Below are 25,848 nucleotides of genomic sequence, written 5' to 3'. Positions count from 1 at the left end.
GTGGGCAGGGCCACATCCGGCAGTGTGTTTTGGGGTGTCTGTGAACTTAGTATGACTTTAGGCAACCTCTCTGCTATTGGGTGGGGTTGTGTTCCTGTCTTGCTAGTTGTTTGGCATGGGGCATCCAGCCCTGGAGCTTGCTGGCCATTGGGTGGAGCTGGGTCTTAGTGTTGAGATGGAGATCTCTCGGGGAGCTCTCGCTGATTTATATTACATGGGGCCAGGAGGTCTCTGGTGGTCCAATGTCCTGGACTAGGCTCTCCCACCTTGGAGGCTCAGGCCTGACACCTGGCTGCAGCACCAAGACCCTGCCAGCCACACGGCTCAGAAGGAAAGAAGGAAAAAAAAAAAAACACGAACAGATAGATCCCCAAACCAAATGGTAAAAGCAAAACGAGGGGGGAGAGATGAGACAGTGGGATGCAGTGTGGGGGCTGACTTGGGGTTTCACCTGAGGCTTCCTTCCACCCCTGGCTACTGAGCTGCAGAGAAGGCAGGAGCTGCTGCCCCTGCAGGCTGCCCCATCCTCCCTCCAAAACAATTTCAACTTGCATTTTTTGCAACCTTTGACAGTTCCCTTTGACAGTCTGCTTAGTAGCTCAATTTCCTTTCTTTGTGAGTTATTAGTTTAAGACCTTTATTCAAAAAGCAATAATATGGGACTTCCCTGGTGCCAGAGAGGTTAAGAATCCGCCTGCCAATGCAGGGGACACGGGTTCGAGCCCTGGTCCAGGAAGATCCCACATGCCACGGAGCAGCTAAGCCTGTGTGCCACAACTGCTGGGCCTGGGCTCTAGAGCCTACAAGCCACAACTACTGAGCCTGTGTGCCACAACTACTGAAGCCCGCGTGCCTAGAGCCCGTGCTCCACAAGAGAAGCCACCGCAATGAGAAGCCCGTGCACTGCAATGAAGAGTTGCCCCCGCTCGCCGCAACTAGAGAAAGCCCACACGCAGCAACGAAGACCCAATGCAGCCAAAAATAAATAAATTAGTTAATTAATTTTTTTAAAAAAAGCAATAATATGAACTCTGAACTCAATATAACAAAGATAATAGCCATTTATCCATTTTACTTATGTAAATTTTTTTAGAAACTTAGGAATTACAGAAAAATATAAAGAGGGTAAGTAAAAATTAAATTAAAATCTCACAACTCACAGGTAACCCAGTACATATTATGTCTGGTGAACATAACTTAAGACATCTTTCCTAAAAATACATTATTTAAGGTGTTTTTCCCCCTTCCCCATTACCACATGATTTCATATAACAGGGATCACACTACGGTTGTGATTTTGTACCCTGCTTTTATCACTCAATAATACGTTACAGAGAGCTTTCCATGACAATGAACATATTTATAAATCAGGGGTCAGCAAACATTTTTGTATAGGGACAGACAGTAAATATTTCAGGCCTCTGGGGCATATGGTTTCCGTTGCAAAGGTTCAAGTGACCATTGTAGTGCGAAACTAGCTATAGACAATGTATCAGTAAATGAGTGTGGCTGTGTACCAGTAAAACTTTATTAACAAAAACAGTCAGTGAACTGGATTTGGCCTGTGAGCCAGTTTGCCAACCCATACTATATACCATCCTATGTAATAGCTGCATAGAAATCCATTTATAGATCTTATAACTTATTTAGCTAATCCCTTATTGATAGACATTTAAGTTGTTTCCAAATTTTCACTGTATTATAAAGAACACTGAATCACTTGTCTGCTGATGGGTGGGGCTGGGTTCCCTCCCTGTTGGTTGTTTGGCCTGAGGCAACCCAGCACTGGAGCCTGCCCGGCTCTTTGGTAGGGCTGATGGTGGACTCTGGGAGAGCTCACACCAGGGAATGCTTCCCAGAGCTTCTGCTGCCAGTGTCCTTGACCCCACAGTGAGTCACAGCCACCCCCCACCTCTGTGGGAAACCGTCTAACACTAGCAGAACTTTGAAAGGACCTAATGGATTGAAGGACTTTGGGAGGTGGTAGTGTTAACCTAGTAGATTGACACAGAGTAGGGATTGACACTACTTAAGATAATATAGCTGACTTCTCTGGTGGCACAGTGATTAAGAATCTGCCTGCCAGTGCAGGGGACACGGGTTCGAGCACTGGTCCAGGAAGATCCCACATGCCTTGGAGCAACTAAGCCCGTGCACCACAACTACTGAGCCTGTGCTCTAGAGCCCGTGAGCCACAACTACTGAGCCCGTGTGCCACAACTACTGAAGCCGCGTGCCTAGAGCCAGTGCTCCGCAACGAGAGAAGCCACCGCAATGAGAAGTCCACGCACCACAATGAAGAGTAGCCCCCGCTCGCCACAACTAGAGGAAGCCCGTGCACAGCAATGAAGACCCAACGCAGCCAAAAATAAATTAAAAAAAAAAAAGGGAGTCAAGATGGTGCTGAAAGCATTGGGTTAGAATTCCACTCCAGCCAGTTGCTTGACATGTGATTAAAGGCAACCCTTGCTGAGGGTGAGGAGTTGAGTAGTAGATTTACACAGACTACTGGTGGTTCTGGATATTTGCTGAAGAAAATAAGAGGGGAGAAGTTGCTGAGGAAAATCAAAGAATTAACAAGTTGTCCTGAAGGTTTCTTTGAGCTCTTGCCTGCATCTGTGTAATTCTGAGGTACCCACCCGAGCGCTCTGCATTTGGCAGTTGTCCAAGTACTTTTGTTGCAAGAGTGATGGCAACCAAACATTAATTTTTGGCATCATGGAAAGTGCTTTGGTTAAATTGAGAACTACTCTTTTGGAGATTGTGTAGTCAAAAGTATTAATTAAATTGACAACAGTGAAAAAAAAATAAAGAACACTGTCAGAATATTACTTGTAAAGACATTTTGATAAAATTGTTTGATATTTCCTTAGAATTGCTAAAATCCTGAATCAAAGAGTATACTCAATTTACATTTTGGAGTGTATTGCTAGATGCTTTCCAGCAAGACTGTACCAATTCATAGTCTTGCACCCAGTGTATGAGAGTATCTGCTTCCTTGGATCTTGAGCAACATTGTACTTTGTCAGCTGCTACCTAAAACAATATCACACTATTTATATATTTACATTTTTATTTCTTGTGAAGATATATATATATGAGTTTTTAAAATTATTATGATCTGTACTTTTGTTAACTGCTTCTTCATGGTATCTGTCCATTTGTCCATTTTTCTTTTGGGGTGTTTACTTTTTCTGTTGACTCCTAAGTGATCTTTATATGTTAAGGATAATAACATTACTTTTTAATCATGTTAAATAACATCACATGGTTTTGATTCTTACAACTTTGTTTATAATTTTTCTTGACAAATCAATTTTTAAAACGTTTTTGTAACAAAAGTTATCAATTGTTTCCTTTATATGAAACAACTGTTTCCTCCATATTATGCGTTAAAAGGTTTTTCTCACCCCCAACATTTTAAAACATATTTTTCCATATTTTCTTAAAATCCTGGCTCTATGTAATCTTGAGTCACTTATTTCTGCATATATTCTCAATTGTAAAATGGAAGCAATGAGTACCTACCTTATGCATTCAATAAATATTTATTAAGCACCAAAGTGCTACCAGGTACTTTGTGGGAGCCAGAAATACAGCAATGAATAAAACAGATATTCTGTACTCACTTAGCCTATAATGCCCTTCCCCTTTTCAATTGAAATTCTTTTCACCTATCAAAGCATGGACCTCTCCATACCAAAATCTCTGTGCTATTCTGATCACCTCTGAATTTGTAACTTTTCTCTGGGCTCCTCTGCTACCAGCTTCTTTGGAGCATTTGGCTGATTCACCCTGCCTTGCAGTAAAAGCTCTTATATTAGTTGACTCCTCATTAGCTAGCAAGCTTTCCAAAGGCAGCAGCCATGACGCCTTCATCTCTGTATTCTCCCATCACCTGTGCCAGGGCCTGGTCCCATACAAGGTCTCCTACTGGGAATTTGTCAGTGTCAAAACTAACAAAGGAATCTACTAAAAAATATCTCCTTCATGCATTCTATCAGAGGATGTGAATAATTACCTAAACATATAATTAAACTCACTGTGGTCCATGCAAAGAAAGAAAGAAAAGGACGGGGAGCATATTGCAGGGTTCTGACTGAATGGAGATTTCCCTCTTCCCTCTAGTTGAAGGGAAGACACAGAAAAGAGGATTCCAGTCGGAGGAAACGACATATACAAAACTCTCAGGCGGAGGCATCATGGAAAATTCAAGGGCTAAAAGAAGACCAGTGTGGCTTCAGGGAGAGTAGTGGCAGGGGGTGGGGGTGGGGTGAAGATAAAGCTGGATTGGTGAATGCAGCCATCTCCTGTTGGCCTTGAAAGTCAAGGTCAAGGGTGTGGCCTTCCTTGTAAGAGCTTTGGGAAGCTTTGCCAGTTTTAGAAAGAAGAGTGATACACCTGGCCTAGAATCATCAGAGCTGGGCTCCAGGACTAAGGCCGCTATTTTCTTGCCTGGTAACCTGCACAACCTCCCATTCCTTGGGTAGAACTAACCCCACATCTCGGAATGAGCGGTTCCAGAGAAACACACAGCCAGCTTTGCAAACTGCAGAGTCCTAGAAACAGAAGAGACTGCCATTAAACACAAATGCCTTCAGAGACAGCCAAGCCACTGCAGAGAGGAGAGGTCAATGGCATGGGCGCTGGAGCTCGCTAGATTTGGATCAAGGCTTCCCTGGGGTCTGCAGCAAGTTACGTAGCTTCTCTGGGCTTCAGTTTCTTCTGTAATAAAACAGGTCTCACCTGGTCAGGTTGTTGTGAGAATTAAATGAGTTGACAAATGCGAAGAGCTTAGCGTATAGTAAGCACTCAAAAATGGTAGTTATAACATTACTATTACCATCACTATGACGAGATGGCTTTCCACCACCACCCCCATTCCTACTGCAGAGGGCTTAGTTAATAACACAGGGAGGGCAACACCCAGGGAGGGTGCTGCTGAAATAGCTGGATTTTCTGCATATCAGGGAGAAGGAGGAGGCCGCTTTGGAGGGGAGGAGCAGGCTAAGGAGGAGTGGGGACCCTGTGCTGTGGGAGGACAGAGGGGATAGGAGGTCCAAGAAGTGAAGAGGAGTTCAGAAGGGAGGACAGCAGTTATGGGGCTTCAGTTGCATTTTCAGGGCCTCTTCCTATGGGTCTCACTGCCCTCACTAAAAGATGGTCCAATCTCTCAGCCTCGATTTCTTCTGGTCTTTTGCTGAAAGGAGAATGGGAAGGAAAAAAAAACAAATCTGCCTTTCTCAATTTTGTGTATCAAGTGTGCAGACACACGAGTGAACCCACAAACACTTGCACATTTACCTTGTGGGCCCTGTGGAATCTCCCTTTTCACAGAGAACACTCCTCAGTTTTGCTCTGTACGCTGGCCTTTAATCTGTACAAACGGATGCACTATCACGGTGCCCGTGGATTGCAAAGCTCGGCCTTTTTCCTGTTTTGGGTTTTTTCCCCCATTTTTACTCTTTACTCAATCACTAAAGTTTACATGGTTTGCAAAAAATCACATTGTTGGTATAAATAGTAGTTGGTTTTGCTGGGCTGGATAAGGCAGCCACCAAAAGTTGTATTTTTCTAATGAAAGTTAAAGGTCTTTTTTTCTTGCTAATTGTAGGTGTGAGCATTAAGCCTTTTCAGGATAACAAATACTGGTTCTACAGGTGCGTAATTGCTCACCTAACATTCTAGAGATGGCTTATATTTCGAAGTGACCAAGTAGTTGAAGAAAACTTAATAATACTTAGGTAAGGCAATGATGCCTGCTCTTAATTATCAAATTTAGTAACTTAACTGGAAACATATCTGTTTTGTGTTTCAAATGTCCTGTTTCTAATCTTGATTCTTTCATAACTAGCTGTGCGATCCTGGAACTATCTTAACTTCTCACGTGAAAAACAAACAGGGTTGCAACGCTTCAACAATATCTATGACACGAAAGGCAAGAAGGGGTGAGGACTATTCCAGGCGGATGACAACATTCTGAATGCAGAATGTGATCCTGGGCCAAATCCAATAGTGAGGGAAAAAAAGCAATGAAAGGCACTATCGGATCAACTGACAAAACTGAAACATGGATGGTAGATTGCTGCCTTTCCTGAAATTGATAACTATACTGTGATTCTGTAGAAAAATGTCCTTGTCCTTAGGAAATACACACTGAACTATTTAGGATTAAAAGGATGTGATGGTTTCAACTTTCAATTGGTTCAGAAAAAATATGTATACATATATATATGTATATATATACACACACACACCCACATGTGTGAGCACATGTGGGTGTGTGTGTTGAGAGAGAAAGAGAAAGAGAAACAGAGAGAGAGGAAAAAGTGACAAAGCAAATGGGGGACACGTTAACTGGTAAATTTGGGTAAAGGCAATATGTAAGAGTTCTCTGTGATACACTTGAAATTATCCTGTAAGCTTAAAATTATTTCCAAACACATAAATGAATAAAGGGATTGGACTAAATTATGAATTTAAAATTCTAAAATTCTATGGACTGTTGTAGCTGTCCTTCATAAGTTTACAAGCAGCAACAGAAGTGCCAAGCCTGTGGGGTGTGGGAAGGAGCTCCCCTGAGGGCTCCTCATTGAATGAGACGCAGAGCAAACACCTGCAGTGTCATTTGCCGTCTCCTCTATAAGCTGTGTGACTGGAAAGTCCAGTTCCGAGATGCTTCAACAGAGCCTCTCTGGCACGGTGCAGCCCCTCCTCTCCCCTGATGACTGTGGGAAGGGCACTGTGCCATCCCAGGAGGGCGAGGAAGCTGACCCTGGCACCATCAGACCCCTGCTCAGCCCCTGACACACCATTCAGAACGGAGGCACCAGGCCTTAGGAGGAAAGAAAGGACCATCGGGTCCTCACTCTTGTCTCTCTCTGATGGACATCAGCTAAGAGCACTGCTGTATGCTTTCAGCTTTGTTGTGTCTCGTCTTTTCTTAAAATTGTCCTCTCTCTGATAGCCATTTCAAGGGTTTATATGGCCTCATTGCCCACAAAATTCTCTTTCATATGAGGCTTCTCAGGGTACCATTTTTCTATACCAGTGAGACCTGAATCATCAAAAGATGAAGTCCAAAGTTCTGTGAACCACTGGTGGGGAAAATAAAGTTACCACTAGCATATGTACCCTTGGAGGTAAGGAAGCTATTTATTTGAGTATTATTCACTGTTGGAAATGTTTTATTTTTTATATTCTTAACCATTTTTAAAATTGAAGTCTATTTAATTTACAATGTTGTGTTAGTTCCAAGTGTACAGCAAAGTGATTCAGTTATACATATATGTATCTATTCTTTTTCAGATTCTTTTCCATTATAGGTTATTATAAGATATTGAATACAATTCCTTTGTAGGTCCTTGTTGTTTATCTATTTTATATATAGTAGTGTGTACCTATTAATCCCAAAGCCCTAATTTATCCCTCCCCCCGTTTCCCCTTTGGTAACCATACATTGTTTTCTATGTCTGTGAGTCTATTTCTGTTTTGTGAATAAATTCCTTTGCATCATTTTGTTAGATTCCACATATAAGTGATATCATATGATTATTTGTCTTTCTCTGTCTTATTGTACTTCACTTAGTATGATAATCTCTAGGTCCCTATATATTGCTGCAAATGGCATTATTTCATTCTTTTTCACAGCTGAGTAATATTCCATTGTATATATGTACCATATCTTCTTTATCCATTAATTTGTCAATGGACAATTAGGTTGCTTCCATGTCATAGCTATTGTAAATAGTGCTGCAATAAACATTGGGGTGCATGTATCTTTTTGAATTAGAGTTTTCATCTTTCCCAAGATATATGCCCAAGAGTGGGATTGTAGGATCACATGGTAACTCTATTTTTCAGTTTTTTAAGGAGCCTCCATATTGTTCTCCTTAGTGACTTCACCGATTTACATTCCCACCAAGAGTGTAGGAGGGTTCCTTTTTCTCCACACCCTCTCTTAGCAATTATTATTTGTAGACTTTTTAATGATGGCCATTCTGACTAGTGTGAGGTGATACCTCATTGTAGTTTTGGTTTACAGGAAATGTTTTATTTTTTTCTTTTTGGAATATCAAAAAAATATGGGTCAGTATTAATAGCCTTCAAATACATGAAAAAGGTGGTGGATACAAAGATTTCTTCTACTTGCCATCATGAACTGCTGCAGGCTAGGAGCTGCGTCTCACTCTTCCGTGAGCTCCTCACAACATCTAGCAGTGGTGAGTTCAAGAAACAAAGCAATGAGCCAGCACTGCCACTCCGAAACTTCAGTTGAAACAGTGCTCCTTCCCTTCAGATCAATCAGCCTGGACTAAATCATTATCTGCTCTTTTTATTTATGGAGAAAACTGTCAGGAGTTAGGGGAACCATTTATCTGACCTTTGGAGGCTCTTTCTAACCGAATGATCTCGGGCGGTATTTGTATAATATTCAAGTAGATAGATACATCCAATAATTCACAAATATAGAAGTCATTATTTTAATACAATAGTTGGGAATACAATGTGAATAACATAAGCCTGAGATTTAAATGTTTTTGAAGAAAAATCCAAATAAATGGGGGTAACCAGGCAATTAGATTAAAGCAGTTTGGCCAGTGCCAACTGGAATGTCTACCTAATGTTGACAGTAACACTGTTTAGAAAATCAAGGTAATTAACTCTTGCTGACACTGACTGAAAACTGGCTAAATTAGATCCCTAAAAAGAGCAGGGGGAAAGGAGAATTGGGGACACAGTTGTACGAACACAAAAGGAAACTCATGAGGGGAAAGCAAATCTGCTTGAGGCTGGGGGAATAAAAGGAAAGGAGAAGAAAGGGAAAGACACGTGTGATGTAAAACTCCTGTTCTTTTTCTCAAGGTTTCAGATGACTTTCAGATGGCACCACCCCAGTCAGCTTTCTCCCCACTCAACCCTTCACCTCACCACAAAATGTACAACAAAAGCAGTTGAGAAGAACAGAGCAACTAGATGGTGAACCACCTCCCACAGAACCTCTAAAATGTCTGAATCTTGAAATGGGCCTGTCTGCACTTTGTTTGGTCCATGGTAAATTCCCAACAAATCTGGACTAATAAAATATCCTTGAAAAGTGAGTGTGCAGAGTTACAAGTTTTAGACAGATGGTGGGAGCCAGACTAACAACAAGGAACTGACTTTTCCTCTTTGGTACCACCACTTGGTTGTGTAACATGTTCAAGCTGATGGGATGGCTATTCAAGTCAGAGTAGTACACTGCAACTAATGTTTTCAAAAACCATGAAAAACCCATCTCCCAAACTTCCAATAGCTTGGTGAGGTTCTCCTTAAGCTTCCAAGCAATGAAGATCAGTCAATGTCAGTACAGAAGAATTTTTACCCACAAAAAATTTTTACAGTCAAGTCTGTTAATACTGGTTTATTTGCAGCCCAACCTCCCAAAGACAGCAAACAGTGGTATTGGTTGCCCTCTGCAGTAGGCTGGTGAATTCAGCGAAGTATCAAGATCAAGAAAATGCCAAATGCATGTAACTAATTCTCCTAGAATTCCAGAAATGCTGGCAAGAGAATGAGTTCTTAAATCTAGGATTTTTTTTTTAATAATGTCTTTATTTCTTCTGGTTTAATCATTCTCCTTTCTTTTTTTTTTAATTTTTATTCATTTATTTATTTTTGGCTGCATTGGGTCTTCATTGCTGTGCATGGGCTATCTAGTTGTGGTGAGTGGGGGTTACTCTTCGTTGTGGTGCGCGGGCTTCTCATTGTGGTGGCTTATCTTGTTGCAGAGCACGGGCTCTAGCTACGTGGGCTTCAGTTGTCATGGCACGCGGGCTCAGTAGTTGTGGCTCGTGGGCTCTAGAGTGCAGGCTCAGTAGTTGGGGCACACGGGCTTAGTTGCTCCATGGCATGTGGGATCTTCCCGAACCAGGGATCGACCCTGTGTCCCTTGCACTGGCAGGTGGATTCTTAACCACTGCGCCACCAGGGAAGTCACTTAAATCTAGGATTTTAAAGTTGAGGGTATGTGGGAAAGTAACACACCACTCAACCCCAACCCGATGTTGGACTGTCTGTGAGGCAGAGTAAGCTGGCCTGTTGATTTTGAGACATCATGGGAAAGTCCGAGGCGAAGATCCTTCGATGCTGAATCAGTAGTCAACCACAGCAGCTATACTTAGAAGCTTCTCAGAGAGTTCTCCAGACTGAGAACTTCCATGGTGTGTGCTTTTAAAATATCTCTACAAATTATTTGAAACTATTCCCATCAAGAAATGGAGTCTAAATTTCCTTCCCTTAAATATGAGCTGGCTTTAGTGACTTGGATTTAATGAAGAAAATGAGGCTGGAAGTGACATGCTGTGACTTCTGAAGCTGGGTTATAAAAGGAGACACAGCATCTGCCAAGCTCTCTCTTGAACTGCTCACCCTTGAAATCCATCTGCTGTGCTAAGAGAAGGTCAGGCCAGTGGAGGGGCATGGGCATGTGTTCCAGCTGACAGGCCCAGCAGTGGTCCCAACCAGCAATCAGCATCAACCAGCTGATGTCACGGGTGTCACCTGAACCTTGTGAGTGAGGAAGCCTTCAAGAAAACTCCAACCCTGACTGCCCAGCGACCATCTGACTGTAACCACATGAGTGAAAACCATGTAGATGAGGCCTGTCAACTCCCAGATCCATAAGAAATAGTAATAATAATGTGTTGTTGTTTTAAGAGAGAGCTCTGCAAAACATGGCGTGTTGGTAAAGTCTGGCCTGCAGCCCATTTTTCTACAGCCAGTGATCTAAGCTAGGTTTGGTACATTTTTAAAGGGTTGTAAAAGAATCAGAACCAAACAAAGAAAAACATGCAACAGAGACCATATATGGCCCTCAAAGCCTAAAACAGTTATTCTATGGCCCTTTATAAAAAAAGTTTGCTCACTACTGTCTCAAGCCACTAAATTTTTCAAAGGTTTGTTATACAGCTATAGATAACTGGAACACATGGTACTTTTTGAACAAAATAAGTGTCACCAATGGGCAAATGCTGGATTTAGAGCACCATGAAAGTCACACTGAAAAGCCACAACTCAACTGCTATCTGCAAGTTAATACTTACCCTATCAATAATTGCTATTGTACAATATTCTAATTTCATAAACACACTTGATCAGCCAAAGCAAAAGTGGTGGTAATATGATTCATCAACCAAGAAGAGTATCTTAAACATGTATCTCAGATTTGATTCTAGATTAAACTTCAAATTCTGAGACTCATTAATAATTTTAGTAATAACAGCTGGTATTTACTGAATCCTTATTATGTTCCAGACACTGTTCTAAGCTATTTCATATGTATTACTTCAATTAAGCCTCATGACAACCCTTATTTACATTTTACAGACGAGAAACTGAGGCACAGAAAAATGTTCTAACCTGTACAAGATCACACAGGTAGTAAGTCTGGAGCCAGGACTGACTTGCACCTGTGAAATTCATCACTGCATGATGCTGCTCCTCTCCAGAAAAAAATGTCTAATCAAGACACCCAATCCTGGGTTAAAGAACGCAGCTGGCTTCCACAGGGCAGGCAGCGCCCACACTCTCTTACCAGTCTCCCCTGCATGCTGCTAGTCAAGGGTGCTCTCCACCCACAAGGGATCAGGCCTGAAACCCGGGGCCCCATTTCATTCCGCTGGAACCTAGTACCTCCAATAGCACTAGTTTTTCTGTTGAGAATATCTGAAACTCCTAGACTATCCCCAAACTACAGTTAGTTTTAAGCTGTTCTTTCCAAACCATCAATGTCTTCCTCACATTTTTCCTCTGGTTTCTGTCAATCAACACATGGAAAATTATGCTTGCCAAAGGAATGATTGTCAGGAGAGACACAACATAGGTTCTACGTTGCCAGCTCTTGGCTAAACAAAATCAACAGACTGACCAAGAGCCAGTGGTCCAAATCACTGTTAGGACCAGTGATCATGGAAAATGAAATCAGCATCAGTTTCCTCATCTGCAAACTGGAAGTGATGATACCTATCTTTATGATTTGTTGTGTAGCTAGTGCCAAGATGTATAAAGGGCCTAGTCCAGTGTCTGGCATTCAATTAATGGTGGTTATAACTATTGTAAGTTTAACACAGAACTTGCCTCTCTTTTAAAGAGCTGATAATTGGCCAATGACATTTCACTGAATAACTGGAAAAGCTGTTAATCACAAAGAAAGATCCATATTCATGAAACCAGACACAGAATAAGAGTTGCTGCTTCCCATTGGTTACACATCTTTAATCTCCCTTTGTAACAAGCCTTTTCACATTGGAAGGTGTGGTTTTAATTATCTATAAAAATGGCCCCTTCACATTCTTCTTTCCAGCTGAACTTGGCACAAATAGCTGGAGATCAGTGTAAGAAAGAAAGAAAAGGCAATGCTCCAACCTGAACAACATGCAAGGCCACCTCAGCACAGTGACCAAAGGCACACACAGCACCTTGTCTACTCACCAGAAGGGAAAAATAATGAGGCGGCTGATGAAAAATATGATGGAGAAGATGAAAAACAGGGTGTTACAGGTTTGCTTCCATCCGGCATAAGAAAACATCTTAGCAGACTGAGAAAATAGAAAGAAATTGCATTCAGATAGGGTGATATTCATGTAAAATTTTTAAATTAAATATTTATAGATTAAATTATACCTGGGATTTGCTTCAAAATCTTGGTGGGGGTTGGGTTATGGATGAGAAATAGCCAAAACAAGATTGGCCATATTGATAACTGTTAAAGCTGGATGATGGGTCCACTGGGCCCATTATACTCTTTACCTTGTCATATGTTTGAAACTTTGCATAATATAATGTTTAAAAAATTAGTTAGAATGACTGTAATATTACTCCTGTATTTCACAAGCACTACAAATTAGCATAATTAATTTTAGCATGTATTTTATCTGGGCATTTATTGAATTCCTCCATTTAACTGGGAGGAGAGCGGGATTGAAGAAAGGCTGGGATATGAGTGAAGTCCTGGGCTGGGATGGGCATGTTGCAATCAAGGCAGCTACTTTAAGGCAGATGACAGAAGAAGTGGAGTTAGGAGGCAGCCCCTGGGGCCATGTCCTGGTTGAAGTAAAGTTTCAAGCACTTGATTTTCCCTACTTACTTTATGCTAGCCTGTAGTGCTCATATTATCTGTGTTGAGTGAAAAGAATTACAGAAAATGTTGTTTATTGTGGTACTAATGTAACGAGGATGTTCTCTTGCATTATCCAGCGGAGCCCAAGGCTGAATGGGAAAGAGTCTGAAGTTGGGGGTGGGAGGTCGGCAGGTGGGTGGTGTGGTTCAGCCCTGCCAGTTTCAGAACTGAAATCACCCAGGAACCTCAAGGCCCATCTAGAACAAGAGAAGCAGCTTATTACATTTCAGGAATGGTTTACATTGCATTTTCCATACTTACCATGGGGTAAGAATGTGATCAGACTATGGGATTGGCAGGGTCCCAAAAGGGAACAGCCTCCATTGCTGAGATAGAAGGCTGGCACGCCAGCTGGGCAGGACTTGGGTATGGGGAGAAAGGCCAGAAGTTTAGAGGGCTTGGAATGGAGTGGGGAGCTGTTTGAAGGGTCAGAAGGTAGGCCAGGGCAGGAAGCTAGAGATGTGCATAGGCATGAAGAGTGCTACTTTGCCCCCACTTGTGATGGCAAAGTAGCACTCCTTTGGGCAAATGCACACGTGGCCTATTCTGGGCTGTGCAAAGATGGATATCAGAGAGAAACCCCTCTCCTTTGCTAAGTATCAGTCAAGATACTGTTAAAGTGTTGGGTCCTGGATCCAAACTTAACATGCAGAAAACTAGAGAAGATCATGAAGATGCATGAAGAAGGCACAAGGTTGCTTATGAGTAAAAATTGTAGATGTTGAGGCTGTTCTTCCTTGCAAAGAAAGAACTAAGAAATGACCCAACAACTGTCTTAAGGAACATGAAAGATTAATAGTCTCCATCTTTAGGAAGGTCTAAACAGGGGTAAAAGTTGTACCATGTCTGGGTTCAATTAGAACTTGACTGAGAGGACAAACACTAAAACAAACTACTTGAGGAAGCTATGGAATAGGCACTTCTGGAGAATATAAAAAATCGGCCCCACGCCACTATTCAATGTTGTTTCTACCACCAGCTGATGGAGGGTAGTGGCCTCACTCACCGAACCTCAAGTTAGATCATGACTTGTGAATCAAGAATTATTGATGATCATTAACAACATGAAGCTGTTCTCATAGTTTACCCATGTAGGGAACTGAGTTTGACATTTCATTTTTCTTCTGTTTTTTACCTAAGGACCTCAGAACATTTTCAAACGATAGTGAGCTAAACTGCACAATATACCCTAAGAGGTAGATATGACTTCTCATGCTACAGCTGAGGATAGAAACAAAGCATTAAGTGATTTGTCCAGGTCACCTAGGGAGCTATGTCATGTCAATGGCAGGGTAGACAGGGATAACACGGTGCTCATTCCCAGTCCCAACACCTAACTCTCCCTTTTAGTAACACAATGAAGCTGTTTTTATGGTGGACACACACCAAAGGCAATTGAACTAGAGGGTTAGAAGAATAGAGTAGCATAAAATTTTTAACTCATGGCCAATTTGGTCTTAATTTTCAGGCAGGGTTTCTGAGATATGATCAGAGAAGGAGGTAATTATAGCAGAGATGGCTACATTCAGAGAGCAACACACGGAAAAACTGGCACAATCCTTCCTAAACCATGTGTTGCCCTGAAGCACATATAATAATCTTGACGTTAGAATGGTATTTACATGTCTAATTACGATTACATACAAGAAATACAATTCTGTACACAGCTAATGTTTTAACAACAGCCAGTTGCTTTGAAATGGCTTCAAATGACTTCTGGTTATATCTAGAACAGGGTTTGGCAAATTACAGTTCAGCCTATGGGCTAAAGCTGGTCAGCCCTTGAGTTAAGAAGGATAAGAATAGTTTTCACATTTTTAAAGGGGTACAAGAGAAAAGAAAAAACAACAAAAAAGAAAAATATGTGACAAGAGATCCTATGAGGCCCACAAAGCTAGATTTACTACCTGGCTCTTTACCAAAAAGTTTGCTGAACCCTGATCTAGAAGAACAAGATCTTATTAAATTAAATTAAATTTCTTCCATATCAACTTACATTCAATTATTAGCCCTTGAAGAGGCAATCCTGAATGCAAATAGGTTAGCATTATTTCCCCGGCTTCATTATAAATGAGTATATTTAAATGATGAACAATGGCTCTAAGTACAGCAGGACCCACTGCCTCAGGGTAAACAGGAACCAAAGCACATCAGAAACATGTAGAGAAAACAATCCTAATTTTGCATTGTTCCTTATATTTTGTGTGGTTTGGGATTAGGAAGACTCTTGTTTTAATGTCCCCTGCTCTGAAACATTCCTTCCTTAGAAAATAAATGTCATTTAAATAAACATCGGCTTTCATTCCTTAAAGCTGGAGGAGGGTCCACGCAGGGAGGTGCAAGCATTCAGTGCGTATTTAGCTTTGCTTAAGTGAATATACGGTGCCGACCAACTTTAAAAATCTACAATGTCATAGTCCAAGTTTTCCGTTTAAAAGCTTAGAGTTCATTCCTCTTCAGATACCTCAGCTTACTTCCTAAGCTAATATCTGCATGCAACTTGCATAAGTGGAATCCCACAAATTAACCTCTCTCTCGAGTACCATGGAGAAAGAAGGTTAGAAAATAAAAACTGAAAGCTTTCCTTTCTTTGAACTTGAAAGATCTGGGGACCTAGAGACATCTGCAGACTTTGGGTGTTTTCAGGACAGAGAGCTCTGCTAAATCACTCACAGACAATTCTTCCTGTGAGGAGTCACAGTTAACCCAGGACATGGTATTGTTATTAGTTTTTTAATGGCAAACGTTTACCTCCAGCCAAATGTCGGCCACATCGTGTAAAATCATCACGAGGGTCCCACTGCGAATATAATTAGCACACCAAGAGAAGCTCATCAAACTAACAGCAGCCAGGTGGTGGATGACATGAGCTAGAAAATCCTATATAATGAGGGGAAATGGAAACCATTAAGCAAATGCAGTTATTTCTCAATCACTGGAAGAGATAATAATAATTTTAAAACTAACAACTTACATCTGCATATTTTGAACTGTGTAAAATGCTTTCACTTTTATTCTTAAGCACAATCCTTGTGAGGGAGATAGAACAAGAGTTATCCTCATTGATTAAGTCATTTAACATTGAGATAGCATTGAACCATTGTCATCTAAGTCCTAATATCTGCTGTTCTTCCCACTGCCCTACACTGGATATATGTACACACACACACACACACACACACACACACACACACACACAAGACATACATACACATACAAGCATATTCCTGTGTACATTTACATTTATTGTTAATTCCCTGCCTAATTCCAAGACAGATATAATAAAACTACACAACTATTAAAATAAGAGTTACTGCATATGAAATAAGGAACAAATGAAAGTGGAATAACTGCAGTAGCAAAATACTTCACACCCACCAGGATAGCTATAATAAAAAAGACAAACAATAACAAGTGTTGGCTAGGATGTGGACAAGTTGGAACCCTTATACATTGCTGGTAGGAATGTAAAATGGCATGGCTGCTTTGTTAGAGTCTAACAATTCCCTCAAAGGTTATACATAGGACTACTATATAGTCTAGCAATTCCACCCCTAGGTATATACATGAGAGAAATAAAAATATATGTTCATGCAAAAATTTGCACATCAATGTTCATAGTAGCATTATTCATAATAGCCAAAAAGGTAGAAATAACCCAAATATCCATCAATTGATAAATGGATAAACAAAATGTAGTATATCCATATAATAGAATATTATTCATTAATAAAAAGGAATGAATTACTGATGCATGCTACAACATGAATGAATCATTATGCTAAGTGAAAGAAGCCAGATACAAAAAAACATATATTGTATGATTCCATTTATATGAAATATCCAAAAGAGGCAAATGCATAGAGGCAGAAAGTAGATAGTGGTTGCGTGGGGCTGTGGAGGTTAGAAGAAATGCGGAGTGACTGCTAAAGGGTACAGGATTTCTATTTGAGGTGATGGAAATAGAATTGACTGTGGTGATGACTGCAGAATTCTGCAAATATACTCAAAACCATTGCATTATGCACTTTAAATAGATGAATTGTATGGTCTGTGACTATCCTGATTAAAATGTTTAAAAAAACTTAAAGACTTCAGTTTCCTTGTAGCCAAAGTAAAAGAATAAACATGATAATAATAACAGCCTAATTTATTAAGTACTTACTATACACCAGAAAGTGCTTTGTGTGAATTAACTTATTTAATCCTCACAACAACTGGAGGAGATAAGAACTATTTTTAGCTCTACTCTATATATGAGGAGACAGATCTAGCTTAGCAAATGTAACCAACTAGCTCAAGATGTTAATGAGTGGTGAAGTCAGGGATCCAAACTTCGGCAATTTGACTCCAGAGCCTGTGCTTTACCCAATTCCTAATAATTTTATGTCTCTGAAGATGTGTATTTACAAATATATGACATATATCTACATTTAATTTTTGAAAAGGTGTCCAATGCACCTGTAAATAATAAAGAGAAAGCAACTCCTGAAAAAAATAAAAGGATCAAAAGTGGGAAAAAGATAGGATCATTATAGGATCAACCTACCTGAGTATATCTATGAAGACCTTCTAAATAATGATTATTTTCAATTCTATCCCTTGAGAAAATGACTCAATCAATTAAATTTTGACATATTCTTAGCCTAAATTAAGTTAATAACAGTTAAACTATAGCTGTTATTAAGTTTTATGAAAAAGGAAATCATTTCAATCAGATTTTTTCACAGTATGTTCTTATGGTTTATTCTGTAAGTTTCTTTTCAGATCTCCAGTTGAGCAGCTGACTGGGCCCCTTAGTGATAGACTGTGCACCATCGCTCACTCAAACATCATTTAGTCAAGCCAACTTGGTTTTATCTCCTTAATACTGAATTCAACTTAATTTTATTTATCACCCAAACTTTGCTACAAACCAATCTTTCATATAGAGCGTAGCATATAAAGTACATGCCAAGAGTATTTGTCATTTGATCTGTACTGCTAACGTATATGAGGAAATCCGTGACTGCTCTGAGAGTCTAATACAATTTTCTGTACTAGCAAATAGGAATCAGTACCAACCAAACAGTTCCTAAAATACCACACTTTGTGACCTCAGAGGATGCATTTAGCATGCCTGTGACTTAGTTTCCCTGCAAATAAAGCAAAGCTAATAGTGCTTGAAGCAATGTTTTCTAACAAGGATCTTGGATGAATTAAGGAAAAAATGTTTTCAAAGTCACTGAATACATCAAAAGAATTATATAAAGTGGTCTGTAATCAACTAAAGGACGTGGCTGTAGAATTAAAACTACTAGCACTTTTCTTCTTTGCACTGAAGAATACTAAATTCTCAAACCAAAAGAAAGAAGCAGACATCATAAAGGAGAGTTCTTTTCTTATTGAACAAGTGTAGAGCTTCAAAGTTAAAGTTTCTATAATGTTTCACTACAAATACTTACCAAGGCACCAAAGTATGAGCATATTTGCACTATTCTTTGTGTTATATAGGCAAAAAAGTTATGAACTGGAACTGAACATATATAAAAATATGATTTAAAGATTAGGATTTGGGGCAGGGGGATAAAAACTTTTGAAAAAAATGGATAAAGTAGTTTTGTAAATAAGACACTTACCTTCCTCTTGATATCAGAGCCAAGGCTAAATAAGAGAGACCAATAAAAACTCATCTCCAAAATGTAGTACCAGTACTGAGATGGCAGCAAGGGCTGAGGAAAACAAGAGTATTCACTACTTTAATGTCACCATATAAACAACTCATTTTAAGGATTAAAACTATTGTTTATACCTATTTATATTCCACAAAATTCTCCCAAATAATAATGTTTTACATTTCAACTTCTGAGAAGAAATCAGAGACAATATTTTGAGGCATTTTGTTTCTAAAAAGGGAGACAAGAATTCCAAAGTCAAGTTAAATGTTTTGTTTAAAATTTAATAAAACTACAACAGGTGTAAAAGCATTCTTTTAGTTGATTGAGAGTTAAATTAGAAAAATAATTTAAAAATCTTTACTTAAGAAAAATGGAAAAGCTGTTCTGCTTGTCCCACAAAATACCTTGTTTTATGTTTCTTGAATACTACTCAAATCTGATGTCCTAACCTCTTTTGTAGTGACAAGATGGTGATCCAAATTGGCCCATTCTCAAATGGGACAGTAATAAAATATATACAATTATTTAAGTACTCTAAAAATGTCTCCTGAAAAAAACAATGAAATTTCCATAGCTAGAATTTTCTTTAAAGTAGGAGGGGTGGTGTGCTTGTTTTAGCTAAGCTGAGACACTATATTATTTGGTGTGATGGGTTGTAACATTAATGCCCTCAATGAATCTCACCTTCTCATATTCATGCCCTGGTACAGTCTCCTCTAACATCACCAGGAGGCCTTTGAATCTTGGCCTTTGGTCAAGGGGACATAGCAACTATGATGCAATCAGAGACCTCATAAGCACCATGTAAGAAACCTGAGCTATCCTTCTGGAGGTCACAAAGTAGAGCATCAAGGTGTCTACTAACAAAAATATAAATGAGGGCACCAGGGACATGTGATATGCCCTAGCCAGCCTGTCAACTAACTGAAAATGCATGAATGAACTCAGCTAACACCACATGGAGCAGAACTGCTCGGCTGAGCCTAGCCAAAATCGCTAATCCATATTATAAGCAAATAAATGGTTGTTGTTTTAAGGCACTAAGTTTTGGTGATGATTTATTATACACCAGCATATAACTGACACACCTGAGGAGTGAAGAGTAAAGCTAACACATTAAATGGAATAATTTTCTGGTCAACTCATCATCCTTGATAAGGCCAAGAAAGAATAAGAGTTTCTGCTTTCTTCTATGACAAACAAGCCTGTATGAGACTAACCCTCCTAGTGAGAACTACTTAAAAATATGGATAAAGTACAGAAAAAATATCTGTTTGAAGGCATTGGAGAACAACCAAGGCATCCAGAACCTGTGGAGCCAAGATTTCAAAGAGAAGAAAAATGCATTAAATGAAATCCTTTATTTCGAGTGCATCCTTAATTCAAGAAGTACTACAGACCCTACGCAGGATAATTTCAAAGAAAACCACACCAATGTATAGCATAAAGTCTGCATTTGCTAATTTATAAGCAGTATAGAGCCCAGAGACTAAGAAGCAGTAGTTAAGTAGGACTTTTGGCAATCTCATAGTGCTAGGAAGTAAACTGGTATTCAGGGCCAGCAAGGGAAAAGAAGTCCTGGTAAATACTATAATCTTTTATTTAAAACCACTGTAAGAGAATACCCTAGGAATACGGGCAAGTTGTAAATACATCTGCCCTCACAAAGACTGGAGTCCAAATTAAATCCGTTCAATCACAGATAAAATTTAAGGTGATCTGTCTCTACTCTAACTGCTTAACAGAAGTGAAAGTAAGTCCTCTCAGGAGGTAGATAATACCATTTCTAAGCATTATTTTTCATATGCAATGTCTATCATTCAATCAAATGTTATCAAGCATAAGGAGACAGGAATAAGAAAGAAAATAGACCCACAGGTGAGCAAGATATTGGATTTATCAGACTCTGACTTTAAAATAACTTTAAAAACTAACCACGTATTTAAAGTTATTTTTAAAAATTAGTGGGAATTTTCAGTAGAGAACTGGAATCCATAAAAAAAGAATTAAGTGAAAATTTGAGAAATGAAAAATACCATAACTAAAATTGAGAACTCAAAAGATGTGTTTAAGAGCAGATTAGACACTGCTGAAAAAAGCACTAGTGAACTGGAGGACATGAAAGTAGAAAATGTCCAGAACTGTGAAGGGTCTGAGATTTTACCCTACTTGCAAGTTAGCTTGCCATAGTTTCATGAATGCTGATAGAAGATATGAGACTCCTGGGTCAGAGATAAAGGATAGCTTATTATTCACACAAATACAGTTGCCAGAATATCAGTATTTGGGCCAGTTCTCCCACCCCAATTCCCATGGCTAAACAAAGAGGGTCAGGTGACATCTGCACATGCAGTGGGTTTTGCTACCAGAGAGGAACCCTGAGCTAGGGAACCTAAATCTTTATAATGGACAGTGACATGCATACCAATTGCTTCAGAGGAGACATTACCTCTATCTTCCAAGGTTGCTTGCCATACAAACATCCTTGGAAAGACAGTACAGAATAAAAGTCAGTCCGTGTATCACTTCATATGACATGCAGAAATGCAAGAGGTCTGTGGAGAACTGTGTCCCTGTAGACTGAAGCAGTAAGGCAAGAGGTTGGAAAATATTAGGGAAAGCATAAGAGAGCTTCAGGACCTAGCATAAAGGTCTAACATATTAGCACACTTGTAATTGGAATTCCAGAAAGAGAGGAGAGAGAGAAAGGAACAGAAGCAATGGCTAAGAATTTTCCAAAATGGACTTAAGACATCAAGCCACAGATTCAAGAAGTACTATGGACAATAACCAGGATAAATTCACAGAAGACCACATTTATACATATCCTATTAAAATTGCTGAAAGACAAATACAAAATATTAAAATCAGAGAAAAAGGACACCATTTGAAGAAGCAAAAATAAAATGGATAACTGAATTCTTAAAGAAACTGAGGGGATCCAGAAGACAATGGAATAACTTCTTTAAAGTGCTTAAGGAAAATAACTACTAACCTAGAATTCTATGCCTAGCAAAAATATCCTTTAAAAATATAGGGTAAAATGATAACATTTCCAGACAAGCAAACCAAAGGGGATTCTACAGCCAGAAGGATAATAATCCCAGATGGAAGCATGGAAATGCAAGATGCCAAGGAACAGCACGGAAAGGGCAATTTGACTGATTTACAAATCAATTATTGTAGTGACTTGTAGGGTTTTAAATATTTGAAGGAGGGGATAGGAGTAGTCTGATGATCTTTCAGTGACTGGAAAGAGGTAAGAGCACTAATTTACATTAGACTCTGATAATTGAAGGATACATATGGTAATCTCTAGGATAATGACTAAAAGAATAAAAACATGCATAACTGAAAAGCTAATATAAGGGAAGAAACAGAATAATAAATTTTTAAAAACTTCACTGTCCCATAAAAAAGTAAGAAAAGAGTACAATAAATGAAATGTATCAGGTGGTACAAGTAGAAAATAAATACTAAGATGGTAAATTTAAACTCAAATACATAATTACATTAACCATGAACAAAGAAAAGGAATGAGACAAGTGATGGGTAAATAAGGAACAAGGGTAAGTAAGCTCCAGTATAGAAAGAGCCAAGGACTTCACTGAAGTGGACGGAGAGCAGGATGGGACTCAGACCTAAATCAGGGGACAAGCTGCTGAGGAGGGAAGGGACTACATCAGTGTGACTTACCTGTCTAGGATAGCCATTCCAAACCTCCCAAAGGTCATATACCCAAGGTTTCTGGAAAAACAAGGAACCAAGAGAAACTTTGTCAAAGGCTGATTTCAGCAGAGACATAAGCCCTTCCTTATGTCACTGATAGGGAGGAAACATGCACAGTAAGATGCACTTTTATCACATTCCTGCTGCTCCAGCTGCACCTCCCTCCCTCCACAGGTGTTTCTACTTGTTCCTATACAACACCCCTGTGACATGCACGACTTCTAGTGAATCTGGGACCAATAATAGTCCTGTGTCACAAAGGAAATTACTTATTTCAAACAAGTGCCTCTTCTAATGAAATTATTTCTGAACCAATTAGATTACTGCTTCTGTAGCAATAAAAATATCTTGAAACATCCGTAGCAATAAAATATCTTAAGAGAAATCTTGAAAGAATCTTTAGAGACATCTCTAAAAGCTAGCTATCTTTTTTTTTTCTGTTTAACAATTTACTATTAAGTTTATACATCACGTAATGAGGTAATTATTTAATTATTATTTAAACAGACAATGCAAAGAGAATATGGTAAGGACAGATTTGATTTCTAATGGGCAAGAAATGAAAGTCTTCATAAACAAGTGGCCTTTGATATGGAACTAGATGGAATTTGATGGGCAGAGATAGAGGGGGAAGGGCAAGACATTTCTGGCAAAGGGGATAATATGTGCTAAGATCCTAAAGTGGGGATGTACCAGGTATATTCAGTGGATTGTCAGTGGTCCAGTTTAGTTGGTGTGTGGGTTGCAAGAGTGGAAATAGGGAGATATTAGGTTTAAAAACTAACATTACAAATGCAAAGCTTCACAAAAGCTTTGAAAGACAGACTGAGGAGTTGCTGCTTCTCTAGGTATTAGAGTGAGTAGAGGTTTAAAAGCTGGTTACCTTATTGAAAGTATTATATCCCAAGGAATTCACAGGCAGGAATTTTAAAAATTAAAGACAAATTCCAATCAAAGATATCAGAAAGACAACTTACATCATAAAGAAAGGCAATTCCAGCAATGGTAATCATTAAGTAAAATGTAAATCGCCAGCTGCCAAAAGAAAGAAAAGTCTTGTTAAGGTGACTGACAACTGAGGAGAAAAACACTTGCTATAACAGTTTGGAAAGAATGCACATTCTGGAATCAGAAAAATCTAAGTTGATATCCTGATTCTGCCACTCGTTGGATGGCTATAAGTTCAGATGAGTAACTTAACTCATGGAGCCTTAATTTCTTCATCAATAAAATGGGAATAACAAAACTTACCTCAAAATGTAAAAAGAATCAAAGATAACTTATGAAAAATATTGATCATAGTGGCTGGTATAAAGTAAGCAACAATAAATCGTAGCTATTGTTATTATTATTTTTTTTAAGTTTCTTGCAATGCAAGTATTTTATTATTATTTTTTAAATATTATTTTACTCTTTTTTTAATGATATATTTTAATTAATTTTTTATTTATTTGTTTGTTTATGACTGTGTTGGGTCTTCGTTTCTGTGTGAGGGCTTTCTCTAGTTGCGGCAAGTGGGGTCCACTCTTCATCGCGGTGCGCGGGCCTCTCACTATCGCGGCCTCTCTTGTTGCGGAGCACAGGCTCCAGACGCGCAGGCTCAGTAATTGTGGCTCACGGGCCTAGTTGCTCTGCGGCATGTGGGATCCTCCCAAACCAGGGCTCGAACCCATGTCCCCTGCATCGGCAGGCAGATTCTCAACCACTGCGCCACCAAGGAAGCCCCTATTGTTATTATTAACATGCCTAGCCTAGTTCCTGACACATGATAAACGATGGTTTGATATTAGTATTATCTAAGTACTCATTTCATCCCAATTTAATTCCCAGTGAAAAGGTTTCTATGTGGCTAGACTTTAGTCATGTCTCTGTAAAGCAGATTTTGAAAGAATATTTTTTTCTCATATATGGAGAAAGACCTATACAGTAGATTAAGGGACTTAAAAGACCAATTGTAATGCACAGGTCTTATTTAGATCCTGATTCAAATAAACTGCAAAGAAAATTAAGACAATCAAGGAAATCCGAACACTGATTGAATATTTGTTGTTATTAAATAAATTTTTAAGGTATGATAATATCTAAAATAGTTCTTATCATTTAGAGATACATACTAAAATACTTAAAAATGAAATCATTTGATATCTGGTATTTGCTTCAAAAGTGATCTTCAATAATAATTGGATGAAAGTGATCAAAAGTTACAAACTTCTTGTTATAAATTAGTACTGGAAATGTAATGTATAACATGATGACTATATTAACACTGCTGTATGGTATATTTGAGAGTTGCTAAGCAAGTAGGTCCTAAAAGTTCTCATCACAAGGAAAATTTTTTTTTCTTCTTCCTTTATGTATCTATATGAGATGATGGACGTTAACTAAACTTATTGTGGTAATCATTTCACAACATTCATAAGTTATTACACTGTACATCTTAAATTTATACAGTGCTGTATGTCAAATATATCACAATAAAACTGAAAGAAAATTATTACCCACATACAAAAAAAACAATCTGTGGTAGGGGAGAGAAGTAGACGAGGGCAGAAATAACATAGGATGGCCCTGAGTTGATAATTACTAAAGTTGGTGATGAAATCATAGCATACACAGCTCATTTAACTAGTCTTTCTACTTTTGTATATGTTTACTACTTGGCAAAATGAAAAGGTTTTAAAAAATTAGTGCTATTTTATCTAATGATTGCTGAAGCAACAATATTAAAAATAATATTTGTTCCTTACATTTGTGTAATGCCTATAGTGCTCTCCTCAACACACGTGTGAGATAAAAAAGAAAGAGGAATATCGGCCTATCCCCACTTGGTAGATGAGAAGCCAGGCTCATAAAGGCTAGGCCGTCCCTCAGCTCACCCAGCTAAGCAATGACACAGCCGAGGCGGAAATGTAGGTCTTTGGATCCTGAATCCAGTGGCGTTTCCTGAACACTGTCACTGTCTCTAAGCTACATGACAGTTTTTCTTTATGGCTTGTTTTGATCAGGGAAAAAAGTAGGGTTCAATTACTCAGAAAGTTGAACCATAAAAATGAGCCGGTTGAGACCTGTTCCCACTTGTTTTATTTACTGTTGGTCCAGCAAAGCCCCACGCTTAGATGTAGAGAGCATTTCCTTGGTCCTTGATTACTCTGGCCAAACAAGAAGCACAAAAAAACAGATGATGAGACCTGCCAGCCCCAAAGGAAGCCATAAGTCTAGGTGGCATATCTCATATTATTTGTTTCTCAAAAATGTATTGACCTCTTGACACTGTGCCAGGCACTATGCTAAGCACACTTGTGT

General features: G+C 39.1%; 1 protein-coding gene across 1 annotated transcript in view; it reads right to left on the bottom strand.

The window, feature by feature from the left end:
• CERS3 (ceramide synthase 3) overlaps window positions 1–25,848 on the bottom strand; it is a 120,119-nt gene that overhangs the window by 40,541 nt on the left and 53,730 nt on the right. The window contains exons 6-10 of the mRNA XM_082448459.1: window positions 23,523–23,580; window positions 22,513–22,563; window positions 18,778–18,870; window positions 15,911–16,039; window positions 12,472–12,578 (exon numbers count right to left, since the gene is read on the bottom strand). Coding sequence (XP_082304585.1) covers window positions 12,472–12,578; window positions 15,911–16,039; window positions 18,778–18,870; window positions 22,513–22,563; window positions 23,523–23,580 — 438 coding nt within the window. The remainder of the gene's footprint in view (window positions 1–12,471; window positions 12,579–15,910; window positions 16,040–18,777; window positions 18,871–22,512; window positions 22,564–23,522; window positions 23,581–25,848) is intronic.

Source organism: Balaenoptera physalus (genome assembly GCF_965194825.1).
Source record: "Balaenoptera physalus genome assembly, chromosome: 2".
In the NCBI taxonomy this organism is placed as follows: domain Eukaryota; kingdom Metazoa; phylum Chordata; class Mammalia; order Artiodactyla; family Balaenopteridae; genus Balaenoptera; species Balaenoptera physalus.
The sequence above is the reverse complement of the archived record's forward strand: the minus strand, read 5'-3'. Positions and strand labels throughout refer to the sequence as shown.